Source organism: Pavona decussata, unplaced genomic scaffold (assembly GCF_977016875.1).
Source record: "Pavona decussata unplaced genomic scaffold, jaPavDecu1.1 SCAFFOLD_114, whole genome shotgun sequence".
Lineage (NCBI taxonomy): Eukaryota > Metazoa > Cnidaria > Anthozoa > Scleractinia > Agariciidae > Pavona > Pavona decussata.
Genome location: NW_028145528.1, coordinates 275,651 through 293,505, shown reverse-complemented (window position 1 = coordinate 293,505; position 17,855 = coordinate 275,651). Strand labels below are relative to the sequence as shown.

At 39.5% G+C, this 17,855-nt stretch overlaps 1 protein-coding gene across 3 annotated transcripts; it reads right to left on the bottom strand.

The window, feature by feature from the left end:
• Positions 1 to 144: 144 nt before the first annotated feature.
• Positions 145 to 16,382, bottom strand: LOC146469993 (uncharacterized). 3 transcript variants are annotated; one of them, XM_085122076.1, is made up of 3 exons: positions 16,128 to 16,382; positions 6,466 to 6,568; positions 145 to 2,958 (listed from the first exon to the last, which is right to left on the bottom strand). In XM_085122076.1, exon 3 carries the CDS (start codon positions 2,954 to 2,956, stop codon positions 455 to 457), a length of 2,502 nt encoding a protein of 833 aa, XP_084978202.1. In that variant the 5' UTR covers positions 2,957 to 2,958; positions 6,466 to 6,568; positions 16,128 to 16,382; the 3' UTR covers positions 145 to 454. The 3 variants fall into 3 exon arrangements, 2 of the variants coding, with proteins under 2 accessions (XP_084978202.1, XP_084978203.1); XM_085122077.1 differs by lacking the exon at positions 16,128 to 16,382 and adding an exon at positions 6,759 to 7,473; XR_014867024.1 differs by lacking the exons at positions 145 to 2,958; positions 16,128 to 16,382 and adding an exon at positions 2,969 to 3,816 and having other exon boundaries at positions 6,466 to 7,534.
• Positions 16,383 to 17,855: the final 1,473 nt, after the last annotated feature.

The following is a 17,855-nucleotide window of genomic DNA, read 5'->3' as shown; positions in this document are numbered from 1 at the left end:
CTTGACCCGAAATAAGTGCTCTCCGATCCTGCTCCTCTTAAGGTGGGTCCCCAAAAAATTACGCCACCGGAAGCTTAATGGAAATTTCACGTAACGCGAATTGACGCAATGATCGCGGCAAGTTCTGCACACTGATCATAACAATGAGCTTAAATATATTTTATTATGTCCCTTTATTCTTCTTCTGAACTATTAATGATTCAACGTTGTTTGAGTAATCAAAATCAAGTATTGTTATTTTTCTCTGTATTATTTTAATTTCCTGCTTCTCTAACGAGGTAAAATGCGAGTCTGCTTAAATTTGAAAACAAACACCTTTGAAAAGGGAATGATGACGGTCGGGGTGGGGATGCAGATTTCAGTTTAAATTTTCATTATTCAACAGGGACTCGTGATTACAACTGTATTTTCTTCCTGTTCCCTTTATAATCAGACTCTAGAATTCATAGTTTCTCTAACGAGACGAAGGGGGTTTTCCCGATTGTAAGGCGAATACTTTTGGTGAGGGAATGGGTGATCTGGGAGAAATCGGTTTAAATGAGTAGCGCAGTTGTTCATTACTGTATTTTCTTCGCGGGCTTTCCACATCTGCAGGAGAAGGTGTGCCCGAGAAATAGCCATCTTCTATTTCATGAGTCGGCGATCTCCTGTTGGTAATATGCAGCGGTGGTAGAAGAGTCCTCTGTCGAAGCCTGGGGCTCGTTCGTTCGCCGTAAGATTGGCCTGCAGCATCACGTTCCTCTGTTGAGTTTGAGATTGAGATTGTGGTGTCTTTGAAAGTTTTAGAGTTGAAATTATGGGGGCTCACCACGCCCTGCCTCGAGAAATGGCCCTCTTGATGAGGGCAGTTCAAAAGAAGATCTGGAAGGACATCTCCTGGTATCTTATCCAGTCTCTTCGAAGAGAATTCTGCAATTGTTGATATAGATACGACATCGCTCTTGTCAGCGATGTTGTTTGGGCTGACTGGCTCTTTTTGTGATGATGAGTGGGAAGTTCGACTTTGGCTTGTTAAGCGCTTTTCATTGTCGAGGATTTTTCTACAAAGAAGGGTGGCCATCTCCACCCTTTGTTCTGCGTTGGATTGTTTATTCTCCACGGCTGAAGTCGTTACCGAGATTGGATAGACGAATTCTTTCGGCGAGCGCCTACCTTGCTTCGAAGAAGATATACTAGGCAACTGAAACTGTGCAATTTCGTTTGCTTTGTCAGTAATCTGCGGGGCACTTTGACCGTTTGTCAGTGCAAATTCTATGATTTCTTTCCCTTGAAGGTTTCGTGAGATGGATTTCCAGTCTGTCATGTCACTTTTGCTTTTCCTCAGCCCGGGTGGGGTGGATTTCCCCTCAGGACCATCTCTGGTTGTGGATTCAAACGTCGCTGACCCCCTTCGCTTGTTAACCGGTTCCACAGCCGTAGAGTGCACCTGGGGCACCAAGAGGGTCTTGGCTACACCTGTGCTGTGAAGCTTTCCCATGTCCATTGCAGACAAGGTATATCTTCGGACAATGGATGCGTCTCGTCCATTTTTCTCGGACGGAACAGTTACTGGCGAAGTCCGAGGGCTTAACATTCCCGTCCCGAGGACTTGGCGGTGAGTAACTCGCGGAGATGACAGGGGACTTCCCACGGGCGAGGAACGGTGACTGGTGACACGAGATGTGTACGGGTTTGACCCGCTCTCCAGGTTTTCCAAACCTGTTTTACTGGGGTCAGTCGGAGTCGCATTTATTTGCATTTTGGTTGCAAATTCCGAATCCGCTTTGCAAGTTTGATTTCGAATCATAAATAATCGCTCTCTCTCATTGGTTTTTTTCTCGGTTATATTTTCGTCCGTTTTGAAAACATTGTTTTCAACTTCCTGTCCCTCGTCACTTGAATATGAACTTCCATTTTCACTCTTGTTTCCCTTGTCTTCTATCTCATTGACCTTTATGATATTTTTGTTTTCTTTGACTGAGTTTGTGTCCTGGCAATCTTGTTGATCCACAAAAGGAAAGCGAGTTATGTCGTCCATTGAATCCTTTGCAGTGCCGGGAAACTCATTTGAATCAACAGAGGAGGAAAACGAGTCCTGTAACTTCAAAAGCTGCTCTAACCCAGGCGACTCTCCACTTGGTGCATTCAGCTCACTATCAAAGATTTGAAAACTAAACCTCTCTTCTTCGGACAAAGAGCGAGCGGAAGTTTTTCTCTGCGCCATTTTGCCATCGTCAGACTTGTTTTCTTTATTGCTTGTATTTGTTTCAGTCTCTTCGTCGCAGTTTAATATCTCTTGGATATCTAGAGGATCAAAATGGCATACAGATCTTTTTCTCCGGCGTTCGGGTTGTGGCGATTTGCTGAGGTTGTCTACCCCCAGATCAGAGCCAAGCATGTTACTGCACGAGATTGCGGGTTCCTCTTTCTCAGCAGCGTACATATGCGTGTATTTTCTTCGGAGTCTGGGCCCCATTAAGGGCCAGGATACCTTACGCATGTCCTGGATAGTAGCCAGGCATTCCTCGAGATGTTCCATCTGACCGTTGTCCCGCTCATCTGTAACCATGCTATCGCGGCAAGCGTTTATCAGAAGCCTCGTAGTCTCCAGATCTCCTGCGTTTATCACGTAGTCAAACACATTATTTTTGTTGTTATCCTGTACCCATGGATTCGACTTGGCGTCCAGCAATGCTTTGATGATTTCTTTTCCAGAGTTTGAAAGGGAAGCGTGAATAAGAGCGGTTCGTCCGTTGATATCTTGTAAGTTTACCTTGGCCTTTTTTCCAAGTAGGTAGTTCACAACCCGTCGCTTTTCCTCCATATCCGTCATGGACTGGCAGCAGAGAATTAGCGGTGTCTCCAGGTGTTCATTTCGTACGTTCACCGATGTCCCTCCTTCCACAAGCATGCGCACCAGACGGAGTTTGCAAGTCGAGCTGGCTTGAAACAGAGCTTCACTTCCCTTGTCGTTCATAACTGTGCAAAACAATTAAAAAATGTGTTAAAGGGACACTGCCAAGGCTTACATATCACGGCTTCTTTTAAGTACGCTTAGCAGCTTGCTTTACTGTCTTTACATTAGGAAGGAAAAGTTGCCAAAATGTTATGAAAACAAAAATACAAGTTAAAGCGAGAAAATGATGGCTTGAAAAACTGCAAGTTCCATCAAAATGACATTTTGACCGTCTAGAGATCAAACTTGGTGAACTGTATGTGGCAATCCATTTCCAACTTGCTCTGTTTTCATCTTTGCAATCTTTCCTTGAAAATTTAGACGTGTACTTGATGGCAGTTGGCTATATAACACAAACATTTTGTAAGCGCACCTTCGTTGTTTTGGCGGAACGCTTACCCTTTAAGAGAGATAAGCTGGCGAGGAAATGGAAGTACTCCAAGGAATTTTAGATGTAAACAAGGTACCTCCCAGCGTCTGAAAAACTTTAACCTTTAAAAGCTCGATCCTCGCATACATTGTTGATCAATAATGTTCAATTGTCCTGCTGTTCCTGCACGAAACATTGTTGATCAATAATGTTCAATTGTCCTGCTGTTCCTGCACGAAGCAGAAGATTGGCACTCGGATGCAAACACTTTTGTTAAGAGAGGTCCATGCAAATTTTAACTCTTACACATGCAGAAGACACTTGTAAATAAGTGCCTTTCCTTACGGTTGGCCAGGATAGAAATGGATTGTAACTTGAAAAAACAAACATGGCGATTGTTCCAAGTTTTTCCTTTGTGTCTCGACGAACTGAATCGCTAAAAATTTATCACGGTTTGTTTTCCCTTTGAGAAAATCCTTGATATTCTGCCCTATGTGTTCTGGAAGCATTTCTGTAAGAGGAAATTAAAAGAAACACAATTTTGGTTTTAACATGGTTACGTTTTGAGCCAAAAAAAAAAAAAAAACCGCAAAACCTAACACGACACAGCACCTTTAAATAACGATGGGTTTAGTTTTAATTTTCAACCTTAGCCTGATTTAAGAGAGTCCGAGTTCGCTCGCTCTCACCTTTTTCGACGATGTAAGCATATTGCATTACGGCAGATGTCAAGTACGACCTTATTATATTTTTTACTTCAACAAAACTAGCACGGAATTCTAAACAAAACCGAACCATTATTCTTTGTCTGCCTTTGATTCTAATGTTTCTTCTACTTTTGCTAAAAAAAGGGACTTTAAGAAATCAAAACGAAAACGTCGCTTGAAAATATAAGTTCGCATTACTTGTACTACTTCGCGATTATTCCAATTCGTTCAACTTGTACAATGTGGCCGAACTATCCAGTAACAGAGCAGGTGGAAACGGCGTTCAAGTTGAGACAGAAATTGAAAAATTTACCGTCATGTGCTCACGTTCTCCACAAAACTTTGAATTTGGTTATTTCACGTTGTTGTTTGGCCAAGCAAGGTGGAGAAATGTACCGAAATTCATAACGCACGTGCAGGGCCTTTGTTTTTCTCATTATATCCTATTGTTTTGTGACGTTCTCGTTGTAGCTTCTTAAACTCCCTAATAGCTGACTTACTGCGCCAAGATCAAAATGCATTTTCTTTTCACTCACTGTTCCCAATAGATTTCATTCCATTTATTCTCATGAGCTGTATCCTTGACCAAGAAGTGATGTTGTAGAGAGAAATTATACGCTGATCACTATTAGGGCCTTAAGGGTTATTAAAGAGGCTCTGACCAATTTTGGTTCGTGCAGGCGCGTTCAAATAATTGAAATATTGCTTTGTCTAACCCACGGAATTAAAAACAAGTTTTCCTGATTTTAATGAATGTTGGAACAACGAGCTTTGTGTTGAGAAGAAAAAAACACAGGAACCTTAAAATTAAAACATTCTAAAAATAAAGGTGCTTGTCATAAGTGGCTGCCATCTTCTGAGGTGGGTGTGAAGAGGAGGCGGCCCACACGGATTGACAGTGTTCAAAATGGTTTTCTAATGAACTTGAAACTCGAAGCACGTATTGCTCCAGTACGGAATCAACAGAGTGCAAGTTCCGATTTTCTCCTGCATTTGATTTGCCTTTGACGTGATTTTGTGGGCACTTTCCATTTACAGATCATTTGTCAAATAAGTAACTTCTAATAAGGTTTCGGTTTGTAGCTATTAGTGAAATAGAATGACCTAAAATCCTTAATTTGAAATAGCGTAAAAGGGGAAATCGCATTATGGACTGCGAAAACCATGCACGAGCCAAGTTTTGAAAGGCGGGGATCTCTGCAGTTGTGAAGCAAACATTAAAGCATTTAAGTCTTGACGAGTTTTATCTGTTTCTTATTTCTTTTCTTTTTCCTCTTTTATTTACGTATTTATTTATTTTTTGTCTTTTCTTTTTTCGACTTTTTTATTGTCGATCATGGATGCTTTAAAGAAGATTTAAACTAAAAATATCGCTTTTACAATAATAGTTGGATGTCTTTGGCATTTGCATACGTATACCATGAGAGCGATGATGAAGAATGAGTTTCTGTGGGTGTCAGTGTTTTTCAACCGATGGTCATTTCATTTCTTTCGGTATATATATTTTGAATGCGAGAACGACACTAAAAATATCGCTTTTACGACAGCACTTTTCATTTGGCATTTGCCGAAGTAACATGAGCGACGGTGAAGAACGAGTTGACGGGGGCTTTTGTTTAGTTGAAAGATATTTTATTTCTGTCGGTAAATCTTTTTTAATTGCGAGAAAGTACAGCGCTTTCAATGTTGCTTTTTTTAGGGTGGGAAATAAATTGTTGGGTCTATAATTGCTTTTGCGTCGTTGAGCCCAATTCACGGTAGCCTCAGTTCTGTTCTGCCATAATTATTGTCTCAAAAACCTTGCAGGTGTCTTGCGCCATACATCACCCACGCGTTATGCAAACGTTCGAGCCAGTGAGAAAGTCTTCCATTCTCCGTTAGGACAAAGACAGTTCTAAAACCCTGTCCCTTTATTATCCTATTTTATTCCTTTTCATTCGTCAACAAGAAACACATCACGGAATCTTATGATGTTACTACATTTAATGTTTTCTTCCTTTAGCCGTTCAACTCGGACCACTTAAAAATTGCATTGATTAGTAGAATGTACCCCGAAGCTTCCTCAAGACATAAGTCGATATTAGTATTTGCATTTGATAATTTTCCAGTAAAAATGACTTAAAATTTTGCCGTATCGAAGCTCAACGAATCTGCTGCAAGACCGCGGTATATACTGAAATTATTGTTTCTTATCAAACGTTTACAGTTAAACATTGCTTGTCGCCAAAAAAAAAAAAAAAAACTGCGATATGAAGCTACGCTGGGTAAAGGCTAATGTAAACAAAGGTTAAGAAATTATAGGAATGAACTTATTTGAACCACTGCAGTTTTTTCGGAGGAAGACTATGAACGGAGGTCCCCAATTGTATGTAGTGATAGATTACCTGTTTTTGGGTAGGCTACCAACACGCACATAATATTCCTGTGATCGCTTGTGATCGTTGGTTACTTACCTTCAAAACTGCTGATGTAAGAAAACAGTGTCTGTAGGTCCTCGCTTCAGGCTCTTAAAAATCCCTCCCTTGGCCACAGAACTTTGGCTTTGTTCCAGTGGGGCTGAGCAACAAATAGAAATGTAGTGTTATTGTGTGAATGCGTCGACACATCCGCGGACAGAGTTTTTGTTTTGCCTTCTTTTCCGCGTAATTCAAAAAATCCACACAATAATTAGATGTTTTGTCATTAGGAGCGGACGTGAAGCCGCAGGAAAACCACCATAAAGTGCAACAACAAACAGACCGTTTACTTGTTTCAAATTATCAGGCACGAAACACGTTGACGCCTCGGATAATTGTGCTATAGGTAATTCCCCCATTCAGTGTCCATTTAATCCTTATCACCATAGTAGCTAGACAGCAATAAGAAAACGAAAGATAAGGTTAGCGAAAGCAGGAAATGATCGTTGATACAACGTCACCCCGGTGAACGAACTTTCATATGCGTCTGTTGCAGCTGAGTGACGAGACTAGCCTTTGGCATTTCACCTCAGTGAAACCTACGCCGAGTGCTGATTTACTGAAGAACTTCGACTTTCCCGTGTTACTTCACACGTCGTATTTGCGTAACTCAAATTAGATGCTTCTGCGAATGGTTTCATAATCGGCTGGAAATGAAGATTTACATCGACGGCTTACTTAATAGAGTTTTTGTTTTGGGAGATTACAGGCCCTATAAATGTCGCTATTGTTTACGGCACCAAACATTATTTTTGTGCTCTATGAAGGTCAACTGCGTTCGACATGGCATTTAACGAGCTAGCCAATATGGAAAAGAAAGAAATAATCAGAATTGTTTTTTTCTAATGAGAAATATCACTTTTTTCCGTTTATGTTTCTTCTAGTTTCAAACCAATTGTTGTTTTTGCAGGTGTAATGCGACATAACCATAAGCATATCAGGGAGTATATCAGCTTCGATTTGCGTATTCTAAATGGATTTACAGCAAAACAAATTTTAATTCTAGAGACGTCAATCAAAGTCTCAAAGCTACAAATTTGAATTGGCAATTCAGGAGAAGTTACATGCAGCTGTTACAGAGAAAATGAAATAAGCTTGTGAGTATGTTTCTCTGACTCGTGGTGTCAAATTTTTAATCTACAAACCGGTAGGAAGCGAATTTAATAGTAAAAATAAACCATAAAAAGGGCTGCGATTTGAAGCGACTCGATCAAATTAATCCACAGGTCATCTTACAATTTTGTCAGCAAATAAGATAACTCGAGGAATGATGGAAACTGGAAAACAATAGTTTTCAATTTAATAAGTTCATGAATAAGTTATGACAAAGAACCTCCAGTGTTGAAGATAGGGAAAGCGGACTGAACTAGATTACAAACACTCAATTCATAGAGGCTCGAGAATTTTCCATCCTGGGAGGCAATGTTTTGCACAACGACCAAATGGTTTAGAATTCATGCAATTCGAGTACATTGTTTTGCATCACACCTGCCAAAAGCTGCACATGCGCACTGTCGTGTTAATGATCTCCCCAATAACATAATATCCACAGAGCCCGCGTTCTCTGTGACCAGTGGGCGCGTGAAGAAAACGCGTGATTTGGAAACGAGATAAAGTTGTAATCCGGTAACGAGATTACTGGATCAGAAACTGAAGAATCTCTCTGCAACGGCTAATTTCGGACAGAATTTACTCGCCCTTTTCCCCGTTTTGGTCAGTAAGTGTCAGGCATAAAAAAGAATCCCTAATCTATCGACCATGCCTTGCCGATAATGTCCCACACAAACTTGCGCGGCTGGGTACTTCATCACGCGTCCTCCAACAAGTACGGTTTCCTTGTTACTTTGTGGTTATTGGAAAATACACTTTTAAGAACAGTTGCTTCTGCGAATGGTCAATTTCTCGGTTGAAAATGTTCTGTTATCGTAGCTTAAAGGTATATAGATTTCGCCAGTGTTTACGGCATCAAATATTAGGTGCGGTTACACTGGCCATTTTACCCTTGGGTAAATCGCTCTTGCCCACGGGGAAGCAACTTTTTGTGTGTAACCGACATTCCCAGAGTGAAATTTCCTTGGGGAAATTTCCATGGATACGTCAAAAAGAACAAAAGAATTTCCCATGACAGTTCCAGAGGTAAGGTCTATGTGTTAAGGACAACCCAAAGCGGCTCAACCAATCACGAGAAAGTGAAATGTACGAAACACTAGAAATCACGTGTTGTTTACGTGCTGTGCGCCAAATCCTACTCGCTACTGCGGTTGGTTTTCAATCGTTTCTGTAAGTAATTTTTATACGTTTAAATGTGTTTCAAATGTAGAAGTATAGAAGGGAACTTACTTTAAGCTACAGATTTCTTGTACAAATTCATGGCAGCATTTAATTGCTGTAGGTTTCGCTAGTCCCATCAATAATCCACATGACCGGTAGCATTCACCGGTTGCTAAACGCCATAAACTAACAGCTACTCGCTTGTCGACGGGAAAAGCCTCTCGTATCCTGGTGTTTTGACGTTCCAGGTTTGGGCCTACAAGCTAGCAGATAAATTCAAAAGTGCCTCGAGACACGCGAAAGTTCTCTTTCCACCAGTGGTCCAGATTCCTTTCGTTCAAAAGTCGCTGAAACCAATTTTGTGGTCGCGGAAACGCCTAAGCTCGTATACGTTGGCTAACGACGATTCGACGTCTTCTTAAATAAAAAAGTAAAAAGTGCAATCTCTGTCGGCGTCGACGTTCTCTTCTTAAACTATAATTTGCTGAACTACTAAACCTATTTGAAGTGGAAGTTGTAATAAAAGCAGCAGAGTTACCGAAAACATTTCACGGTTCGTGTCATCCATGTTTGCATTTATCAATGTTTCCCGCCAAATCGGGTAAAGCTTTACTCTTCCCCTCGGGCAATTTATCAGCGTGTAACCGCAAGCATAAAATCGATCAAAACCCAGAGTAAACCCAACCCAAGCTATTTACCCGAGGGGAGCTTTGGGGAAGGGCTGTAGTGTAACCGCACCTATTATTTTATTATTTTATGAAGCTCAACAGCGTCCGACATGAAATTTAAGACGCTATTCAATATCGAAAGGAGGAAATAAAGACAACAAATTGTCTTTTTGCTAATGAGAATTTTCACCTGTTTGACATGGTGCAACTTATGGCTTCGAACCAATCGTTACTTTCGAAAGTGTAATCCAGCACATAAGCATGTCAGCTTCGATTGTTGTACTCGGAATGGATTTATACTGGCAAAGAAAATTTTAATTCTAGAGATTTCAATCAATGTTTGAAAGCTACAAATTTGAATAGACAATTCGGGGGATATTGCAAGCAGCTGTTACTAAGGAAATGAAATAAGGTCTTCGGTATGATTCTCTGTCTTGTATTAATTGTCAAATTTTAGTATGGCTAAAGCGAATTTAATAGCAAAAATAGACATAAAGGCTGTAATTAACTCGCTTCAATTAATCTACAAGTCGTTTAAAAAATTTTGTCAGCGAATTATATAATTTGGAGAACGACAGAAACTGCAAAATAAAAGTTTTCTATTTAATAAGCCCATGTATGTATGCCTCCCGCGAATGAATTATCACAAAAAACCTCCAGTGCTGAAGATATAGGAAAAGACTGAATTGGATGACAAGAACGCGGATCATATTGGCTTAGAAATTTTGCGTGTTCGGAAACGATGTTGTGCACAACGTCCAAATGGTGTAGATTACACTATGTTACATCACACCTGTTAATCATAGCCGCACATGCGTAATATCGTGCTACTAAACTGATCTACAAATCCTGCGTGCCCCAGTAGGTGCGTGAAGGGAACGTGCGATCTGGAAACGATATAAAGTTCTCGGTCATTATAGAACACGTGCTATACGGACTGGGTATAAAACGTGAGCTAGGTACAAAATATGGACTGCGTGCTAAGGCCATAAAACCAAGTAATGAATGGGGACCTTTCCAGTTCGCCGGGTTTAAGGAAAACCGTTCTGATATAATCGAATATCACCGTGATCTAGAGTCTCTTTATCTGCTGGTAAGCAATGGGAAGGAGCGAGAGTTCTGGGGATGTCACTGTTTGAAATTTGATAGTCGTAACTCGTACTCAATCTCATACTCGTACTCAAATCTGCCCCATATATACTTGCGCCTCTAGGCTCTTCATATAAGCCTACATGAATCGCGCAAACTACAGGCTGGTCTGTGTGTCGACAACATTTCGGAAAGGTGTAAACTTAAGGTACTGCCGCTTAATTTCACTTGCGCTAACGGGCGTGATAGAGAAATTGTATAGACGGCTTGCGCCGAATATGTTCATTCGTCTTCCAAAACGTATCTCCAGATATAAAATATAAACCCTTGCAACTCTTCTTAAGTTTACCTTTTGTAGTGACTGAAACAACGTCCTATGATACCAGATCTCAAACAGCCTTTGCTTTTCTCTCCTATATATTGCCGTTATGTTTATAGTTATCATTTGCATTTTGTTATTTTGTCTTGGCTCATAATTTTCATTTGATTAAGGAAAGAGCTTGCAGGGCAATTTTTGATTAGTGTTTTCCAGCCAGAGTTTATTATTTTTCCCAGTTATTATTTACTTGCCTCACTGTATTTCCAATTATTTTAATCTCAGTTGATATTTTAGACGCAAAATCTCATATACTGTAATCGATTAAAGACAAAGGAAATCTGTTTAAAACGTAAGATCCAAGAAAAACAATCGCCCTCCGCTTCCTGCACCGACAGCAAAAGAAACAACAAACAAGTCGGTTATAAAACATTATTTTTTATATTATTATTATTATTATTTATATTCTCTAAGGCTTCTTTTCGCAATTTACTTGTACTTGGCATTTCTTTTTTTGCTTTGTTTTGTTTTTATAAAACCTTCCCTGTTTATCTGATGAGCCATAACAGAAACATATACCGCCCTCATTGGGTCCCAACAGAAAAGAAGGAAATCGATGAATTAAAGTTGTTTCCATGCTTTAGATTTTTTACGATTACTGTGCGCATATTTGGCCGACTAAGTGATGTAAACACGTGGTACATTTTGATGATGGCCAAGGTACTGGGCTGTCAATGCAAAACAAGTATTCAAACAGAAAGTTCCCATTTGCGTTGAGAAAAAAAAAATTGAGAAATTAAAAAAATAATATTAGTTTAAAAAGACTGATTCAACTTGATGGCTATGGGACTGGGCTGGAATGAATGGGCTGAATCAACTTAATAGCTGGTTGTATTGGGATATAGTTTCAGAGCACGTGCAGGATATTAAGGGGGAAAAATTTATTTTGAGATGAGAATAATAACGTACATAGTTTTTACAAACATTAAATACAAATAGCAAACCGCAGTGACGTCAGCGAATTGTGACTTGCATATTGCAACAATGACAAATGGACTCAACATGAACATTTGTTTTTAGATCAAAGGAATCGGCAAAATAAAGTCGGATCACTATCCGAAAACACCAGAAAGATTCAGAAGATTGTTATTTGAAAATGCAATGACATATTTTTTACCGATTGACCAGAAGTCCCGTGATAAAACAATTTTGAATGGAAAAACAGAATTCATCGTTAGATTATTATTTCTCTTCCTAACTTTTCGGTGATAGTCTCAATGCCAATCGCCGGTATCTTAGATGCCAAAACTAAAATTCGTTAATAAAAAAATCGGTCGCTTTTTATTTTGCCATCCTTCGATAGCCGTGGCCTATATGCCGTTTCATGCCGGTATAATTGTTCTACGTTACTTTCTTCGCTTTCAGCGAGGAAAACAGTTTTATTGAAGAAGAAAAAAAGAGAATAATCTACTGAGAACAGGTGGCCATATATTCCGTTTCATCTTGGCCTTCAGATGGAAAATATTTTGTTTTGCAATAGAGTAACAACGTGATCTTTGTCAAGAACGTGTAGTGGCCTTATTACCATATGTTCAAAAGCTGCTGTCCGCGAAAAACCGTCGCTTTAACGGGATACAATCTGATCTGTTCTTGATAATTTTGCTGAATTTTTAATCGCAGAAACTTTAGGGAACAGAGAAACCCCTCCCCCGAATTTACGAGCTGTATTACGTGGTTGTCCGAAATATTTCGCACTCGAAAATACCCGTTTTGTCCTTTCGAATACGAAAGGAACTATTTTTTTTACCGAGGTGACATTTCACTGAAAGTAACGTTAGTCCGGTTTTAGTACATTTAAATCCGAACTCTTGAGGCAATAAAAAGGTTTTCTGAAGAGATATTTACAGCGAAACGAACCGTTAGTTGCCTCTGCATTGAGACCTTGCTTTGTTTTGTTTGTTTGTTTGTTTTAAGTCAATGTGACTGAATGATATACAAAAGATTTTCGCACAGATGAGTAAGAGTGCTTGATGAAACGGTGATTTTGAGCTGTGTTCAAAAGTCATTTTGCTTTTTCAGCTGGCTCTTTCCGTGCTCAGATGAAGGGAACTGAGTGAATTTTGTTTTGGAAAATACCACATGCAAGTACTGCTGAAGAACTATTCAGTTTGAATGGCTAGACTTTACGCAGCATAACAAACATCACCACACGAAAGTAGCCAGTAGATTTCGTTTAGTGGCGTCTTTAAATGATCACAATTTAGAAAATTATTCACAGGCTGAAATCTTCGAACCACCTTGTACAGCATCATAAACAGCACTCCAGGAAATTACTGCTCAGTAGCTTTCATTTGAATGGTCACACTTTGAGAAAATCATCAACAAACTCAGTCGCAAGTTTCAGTTAAGGTGATAAGATTTTGAACCATGACAGTTTTGAATGAAGTTGAACAAATGAATATTTCAAAGGGAATCTGAGTGAAGTGCGTATAGGACTACTGTAATTTGGTGTTGAATCACTCTAAAATTTTACGAGACAAACTGATTTAGTAACTTTTCTGCAACCATCTTCTACGTAAAAACGGGGAACTGAAGTTTAGAACGTGCCATTTCAGTCTGTGGTACAGTTCCCACCTTGGTCCTTGACTTGCTGGTCTCAACGAGAGAACAGGGAGTGGCCTGATAGTCTTCATTGTCTTTAATGTTGGATGTGAATGGGAACTTAACATCAGCTAGGAACATATTATCGCCAAAAAGGGCCATTCCTATGTTATACGTATTCAGTGGAGTAAGTTAGGACTAATTTGAACAAAATCCGTCTGATTTTCTATTTATTTTCGAAATTCGATGTCCTGTGTTGTAGTTTCAAAGAAAAATATGAATTATATGCCAAAATTGCCCCTGCTTACCTCTTCAACACAGCACCACTGTGGTCAGAAAGTACTAGCCGTGGATAGCTGTTTCACCCTTCTTAGGGCTCGTCAGCATGGCATAGCTCACGCGTTGAAACCTCACCTATCCCATGTATTTTTTGTTTTTGTCATTTATTTATTTATTTATTTTTACGTATCCCATGTATGCTGCTGGTCACTCCGCGAGTGAGCATATCAGAATGGTATGACATCTATACTATACCATATATGCTTCTAGTCATACTGCAAGTCAGTCGTAGGTCTGGCCTGGGTCTGGCCCACCATAGCCTCCCACGCAGCCGTTTTTAGGGGACTCGTATTACCTCCTCCCCACTATGTGGGGAGGAGGTAATACGAGTCCCCTAAAAACGACTACGTGAGAGGCTAACCATAAAGCTGTGTTGAAATTTTTCTTTCAAGTTTCAGCTGAAGTTCACGCTCGAAATTCTATCATCATCAGTCTCATCATTTGAGTTCAGGTATACCTTAGAGAAAAACTTTGCAAAACAAAACAACGGCAATTTCTATGCTACTTAAGCTCTCTGATAGTAGTGACAAAACAAATCCTGGCGGATACAGTATGACAGCGGAGCATCACACGGTTCAACATGAGATCAACATTTGTTTTTTAACAAATATTGAATTTCTGATCGCCCGACCGACCCAATTTGGCCAATAGTAATAAAAAAAGTTTCGGCTTCATTCCATGCCTGTTCCTTGTTCTCGGCTGTTTTCAAGTTTATATCCTTTGTTATATTAAGGGACTATGTCGTCTAAAGCACCCTCATAATGCGCCTATCAATCAATCTACCTCAATCAACATCCCCCGGTATACCGCAAGGGTGTTTTAAACTAGATTTATCTGTTGGTCTTGCAAAGTACACATAGTTTGAGGGAATTGAGGGGTTTTTAAAAGACGAGATTTCGCCTTTGAGAACAAATGGCTCACTCAGTCGGAGATTCAAAGCATTTTTGAAGGTATCGTTAGTACATCTCTGTCCGGAAGCATGAAAAGTTATTGACTGAGGGTGAAAATATGTACTTCAGGAGAGGCATTTGAGCACTTAAAGGTTAGGTATTTTTGCCCAGGGGACCCCTCTGGGCAAAAATGCTTTATCCTTAAGTGCTCATCTTCAAAAGCCCGGATACCCGGATAATGTTGGCGCAAAACAATGGTTTCGAACGCCTTTTAGAGTGATAGCTGCCCAAAATGGCATTTGCAGGAAGATATTTATAGCCAAGGCTCCCTTGCAATTATTTGTTTATTAATTTTTCAACATTTCTTTACTCGCCTTTTTTTTTTTCTTCTCTTTCGTTTTTTAAGCGACCGACCGACCCACTTCCACGAGAGAAAGGATGACGAAAAGTTGAGCATTTCATGGGGAAGGTCTAAAACTTGTTTCTGTTGCCGGAGCGATGGAAAACTGCTAGGCTTTCAACATAACATGATACAATTAATGTAACGCACTGGACCGGCAGTCGCAACATTTGCGGATAATTGACTGATCTGCGGCATTAATTTAGAAGATGGCCCGACGTTATTGCAGACCTTTAAATTTAAGTTGACGAACAACCTAACCGATAAAATCATTCCGGAGAACAAATCATTTACAAGGACAAGAATATGAACCATCTATCACTTTTTTGAATGGATCGTTCGACGTTTTTCTTTAGCTTTAACGCATCTTTTCTTTGTTTTTGTTTTTTATTCCTTTTATAACAAATGCCATGTAAATCGTGGGTGGAACAGCTGTTTTAAACCATAAAAGAAATAAATTTTCAAAAAACACTATTTTTGGATTTTTAACCCTATTTCGTACGAACGGCATTTTCCCTTGACAGGACTGATTTGAATATTAATACGAATCTCAAGATGTCCCGAATGCGTTTACGAATTCATAACTTTACCGATTCACTGGAGGTTAATTTCGATTCTTAACTGTAATGGTCGATGTTTGGACAAATTAACCGCGAAATGGAATAGGCATACCGTTTTGAGGCGTTTTTTCTCAAATGCCAGACAAAAAATGGCCGATCACGGTGAATACACTTTATTTTCCTAGCGAAACAAAAGCTAACTCATAGAGTTCACATTTGTCAGTCGGAGTTAAACATGGGACTTCTAATCAATATGTCAGACAACTGAGAGTCAAGCAGAAGCAGCAGCTTGTCGAATAACCGTCCTTCAGCGTCAGAAATAAAACTAGAGATGTGAAGTAAAACAACATTATTCCAATAAGATAAGTCCCATTAGTGGTCAAACAGTGATATTTTTTGACAGTTGAATATTTGATCTGAAATTTTATATTTGAAGGTGTCGGGCGGATGGAACAGGAAGGAAATATATCTATATTGTCAGTATAGTCGTCCAGCTTAGGTTAAGATACTTTGAGAAGAACATACCTGGCTTATCAACTTCATTGAGGTGGAAAATTTTCAGTTTTAGATCGCTTTGAATAAGATGTGTATGATTCCGAGGTGACTTAATTTAATCGTCGAAATCAATAGCTTTTAAGCTTGGAAAAAAACAATACCGTGGCACACCTGTCTCACTATCCGTCGACTAATTAAAACTGCCAGAGATTATATGAAAAGGCGCTGGTGTATGAAATTAAATATTCATAGGTTAAAAGCTAATAATCCGAGTATTTTCATTTGACAAAAGCACTGTTCAACTCAAGCCAGCCAGATGTCCCCCTGTGTGGAACCCGGCTTCCGAAAAGTTTTCTATCCTCATTCTAAACTTTTGTTTTAGAAATAACTGAAATTTGAAACAAATACATTTGTTGCGATAAAACAAACGGGCGGCGGCTTTGCTCCGGCGCCAGTTGCAGGCTTAGCTCGAGACAATGCCAGTTTCAGACGGGCAGATATTGAGAAGAGCAGAAAAAAAGTGTCCATCAAAAAGATGTTTTATCTTTGGTATAACGTGACCTTGTAGACAGCAAAAATGGCCGAGAAGGGGGAAAATTCACTTTAACATCAAAGGAACAATAACTTTACCGTACTAGTGTAGATACGCGTACAAATATCTTGAAAGTTGTAAAATGAAATGCGACGCGAGAACACGACGGCGCCATATGTCGCTTTTTGAGCGATCAAACAAAAAAATGGTAACTGAGTCAACCAAGATACATACACATTTACACTTGCATTTGACAGATCGAGACAGAGCTCAAGGTTTTTCATCAAGTTAGTGTACACAAGCTTAAGTATGGATGAAATTTGAAAACGTGGTCAAGGAAGAACTTGTCTGGATAAAGTTCAGAACTTGCAAGTACAATCGGAAATGGAAAACGGCCAGCACCGGCGATTGCTTGTGAGACATTCTACGCAAAAAGAAAATGAAGACAATTATAACCTAGAGAGAGATCATTTCCTCCTTTCTCGTGTAACCATTTTTTGTACCTGGTTCACCCATGTTAGTCTGAAGGGGAGTGTAAGCGAAGGTTACGTTTTTAGAATATATACATTATATAACACCGACGCAGTAAACCACGTTTATCGGTTTAACTGTATGATTAATATTCTTTGTTTAACAAAGAATGGCAATTGATTGATTTTCTATTCTCGTGTTTCAGCTCGGAGAAGTGTCAAGATACCGTGTTAAACACTATTTTGGTTCTGCTTTCAAAAACTTACCTTCTATTTCCCCTATTGTTTTCTGCTTGCAAATTTAACCACTTTTAGGACTGAAAAACGACTAAATGTAAAATTTCCATTTTTGGTGTCCTTAAAATGTCTACGAACAAATGACTTTAAAAGCTACATACTAATTTTGGCGTTGTTTTTGATAGCTTGTCACCCGGCCTTATACACCATTGGCTATGAAATCCCTCATTAGTAGGGAAAAAATGAATGATCTGTTTACAAAGTCGCCGTTTGCAATTGAATACAGAGAATCAAGCGGCTATCGATCGATCCGAAACGAATCTCTTTAAGATTCCAAATGATTTCCATTAACGACAGCGGTACGTAGCCACTTGCTGAAATGACGGATATTCCAATCTTCTAGCAAACCCTGTAGCTATTATTTGCGGCTAAGTGTAATTCATCAAAGATCCTAATGAAAGAAATTCGACTGACTTTATTCGCACCGTTATTCCCGGCGGGTTTGTCTGGCTTTTAACA

Bases quoted from the DNA above. Each gene is read 5' to 3' on its own strand.
- LOC146469993 (XM_085122076.1), bottom strand. From the start codon at position 2,956: ATGAACGACAAGGGAAGTGAAGCTCTGTTTCAAGCCAGCTCGACTTGC.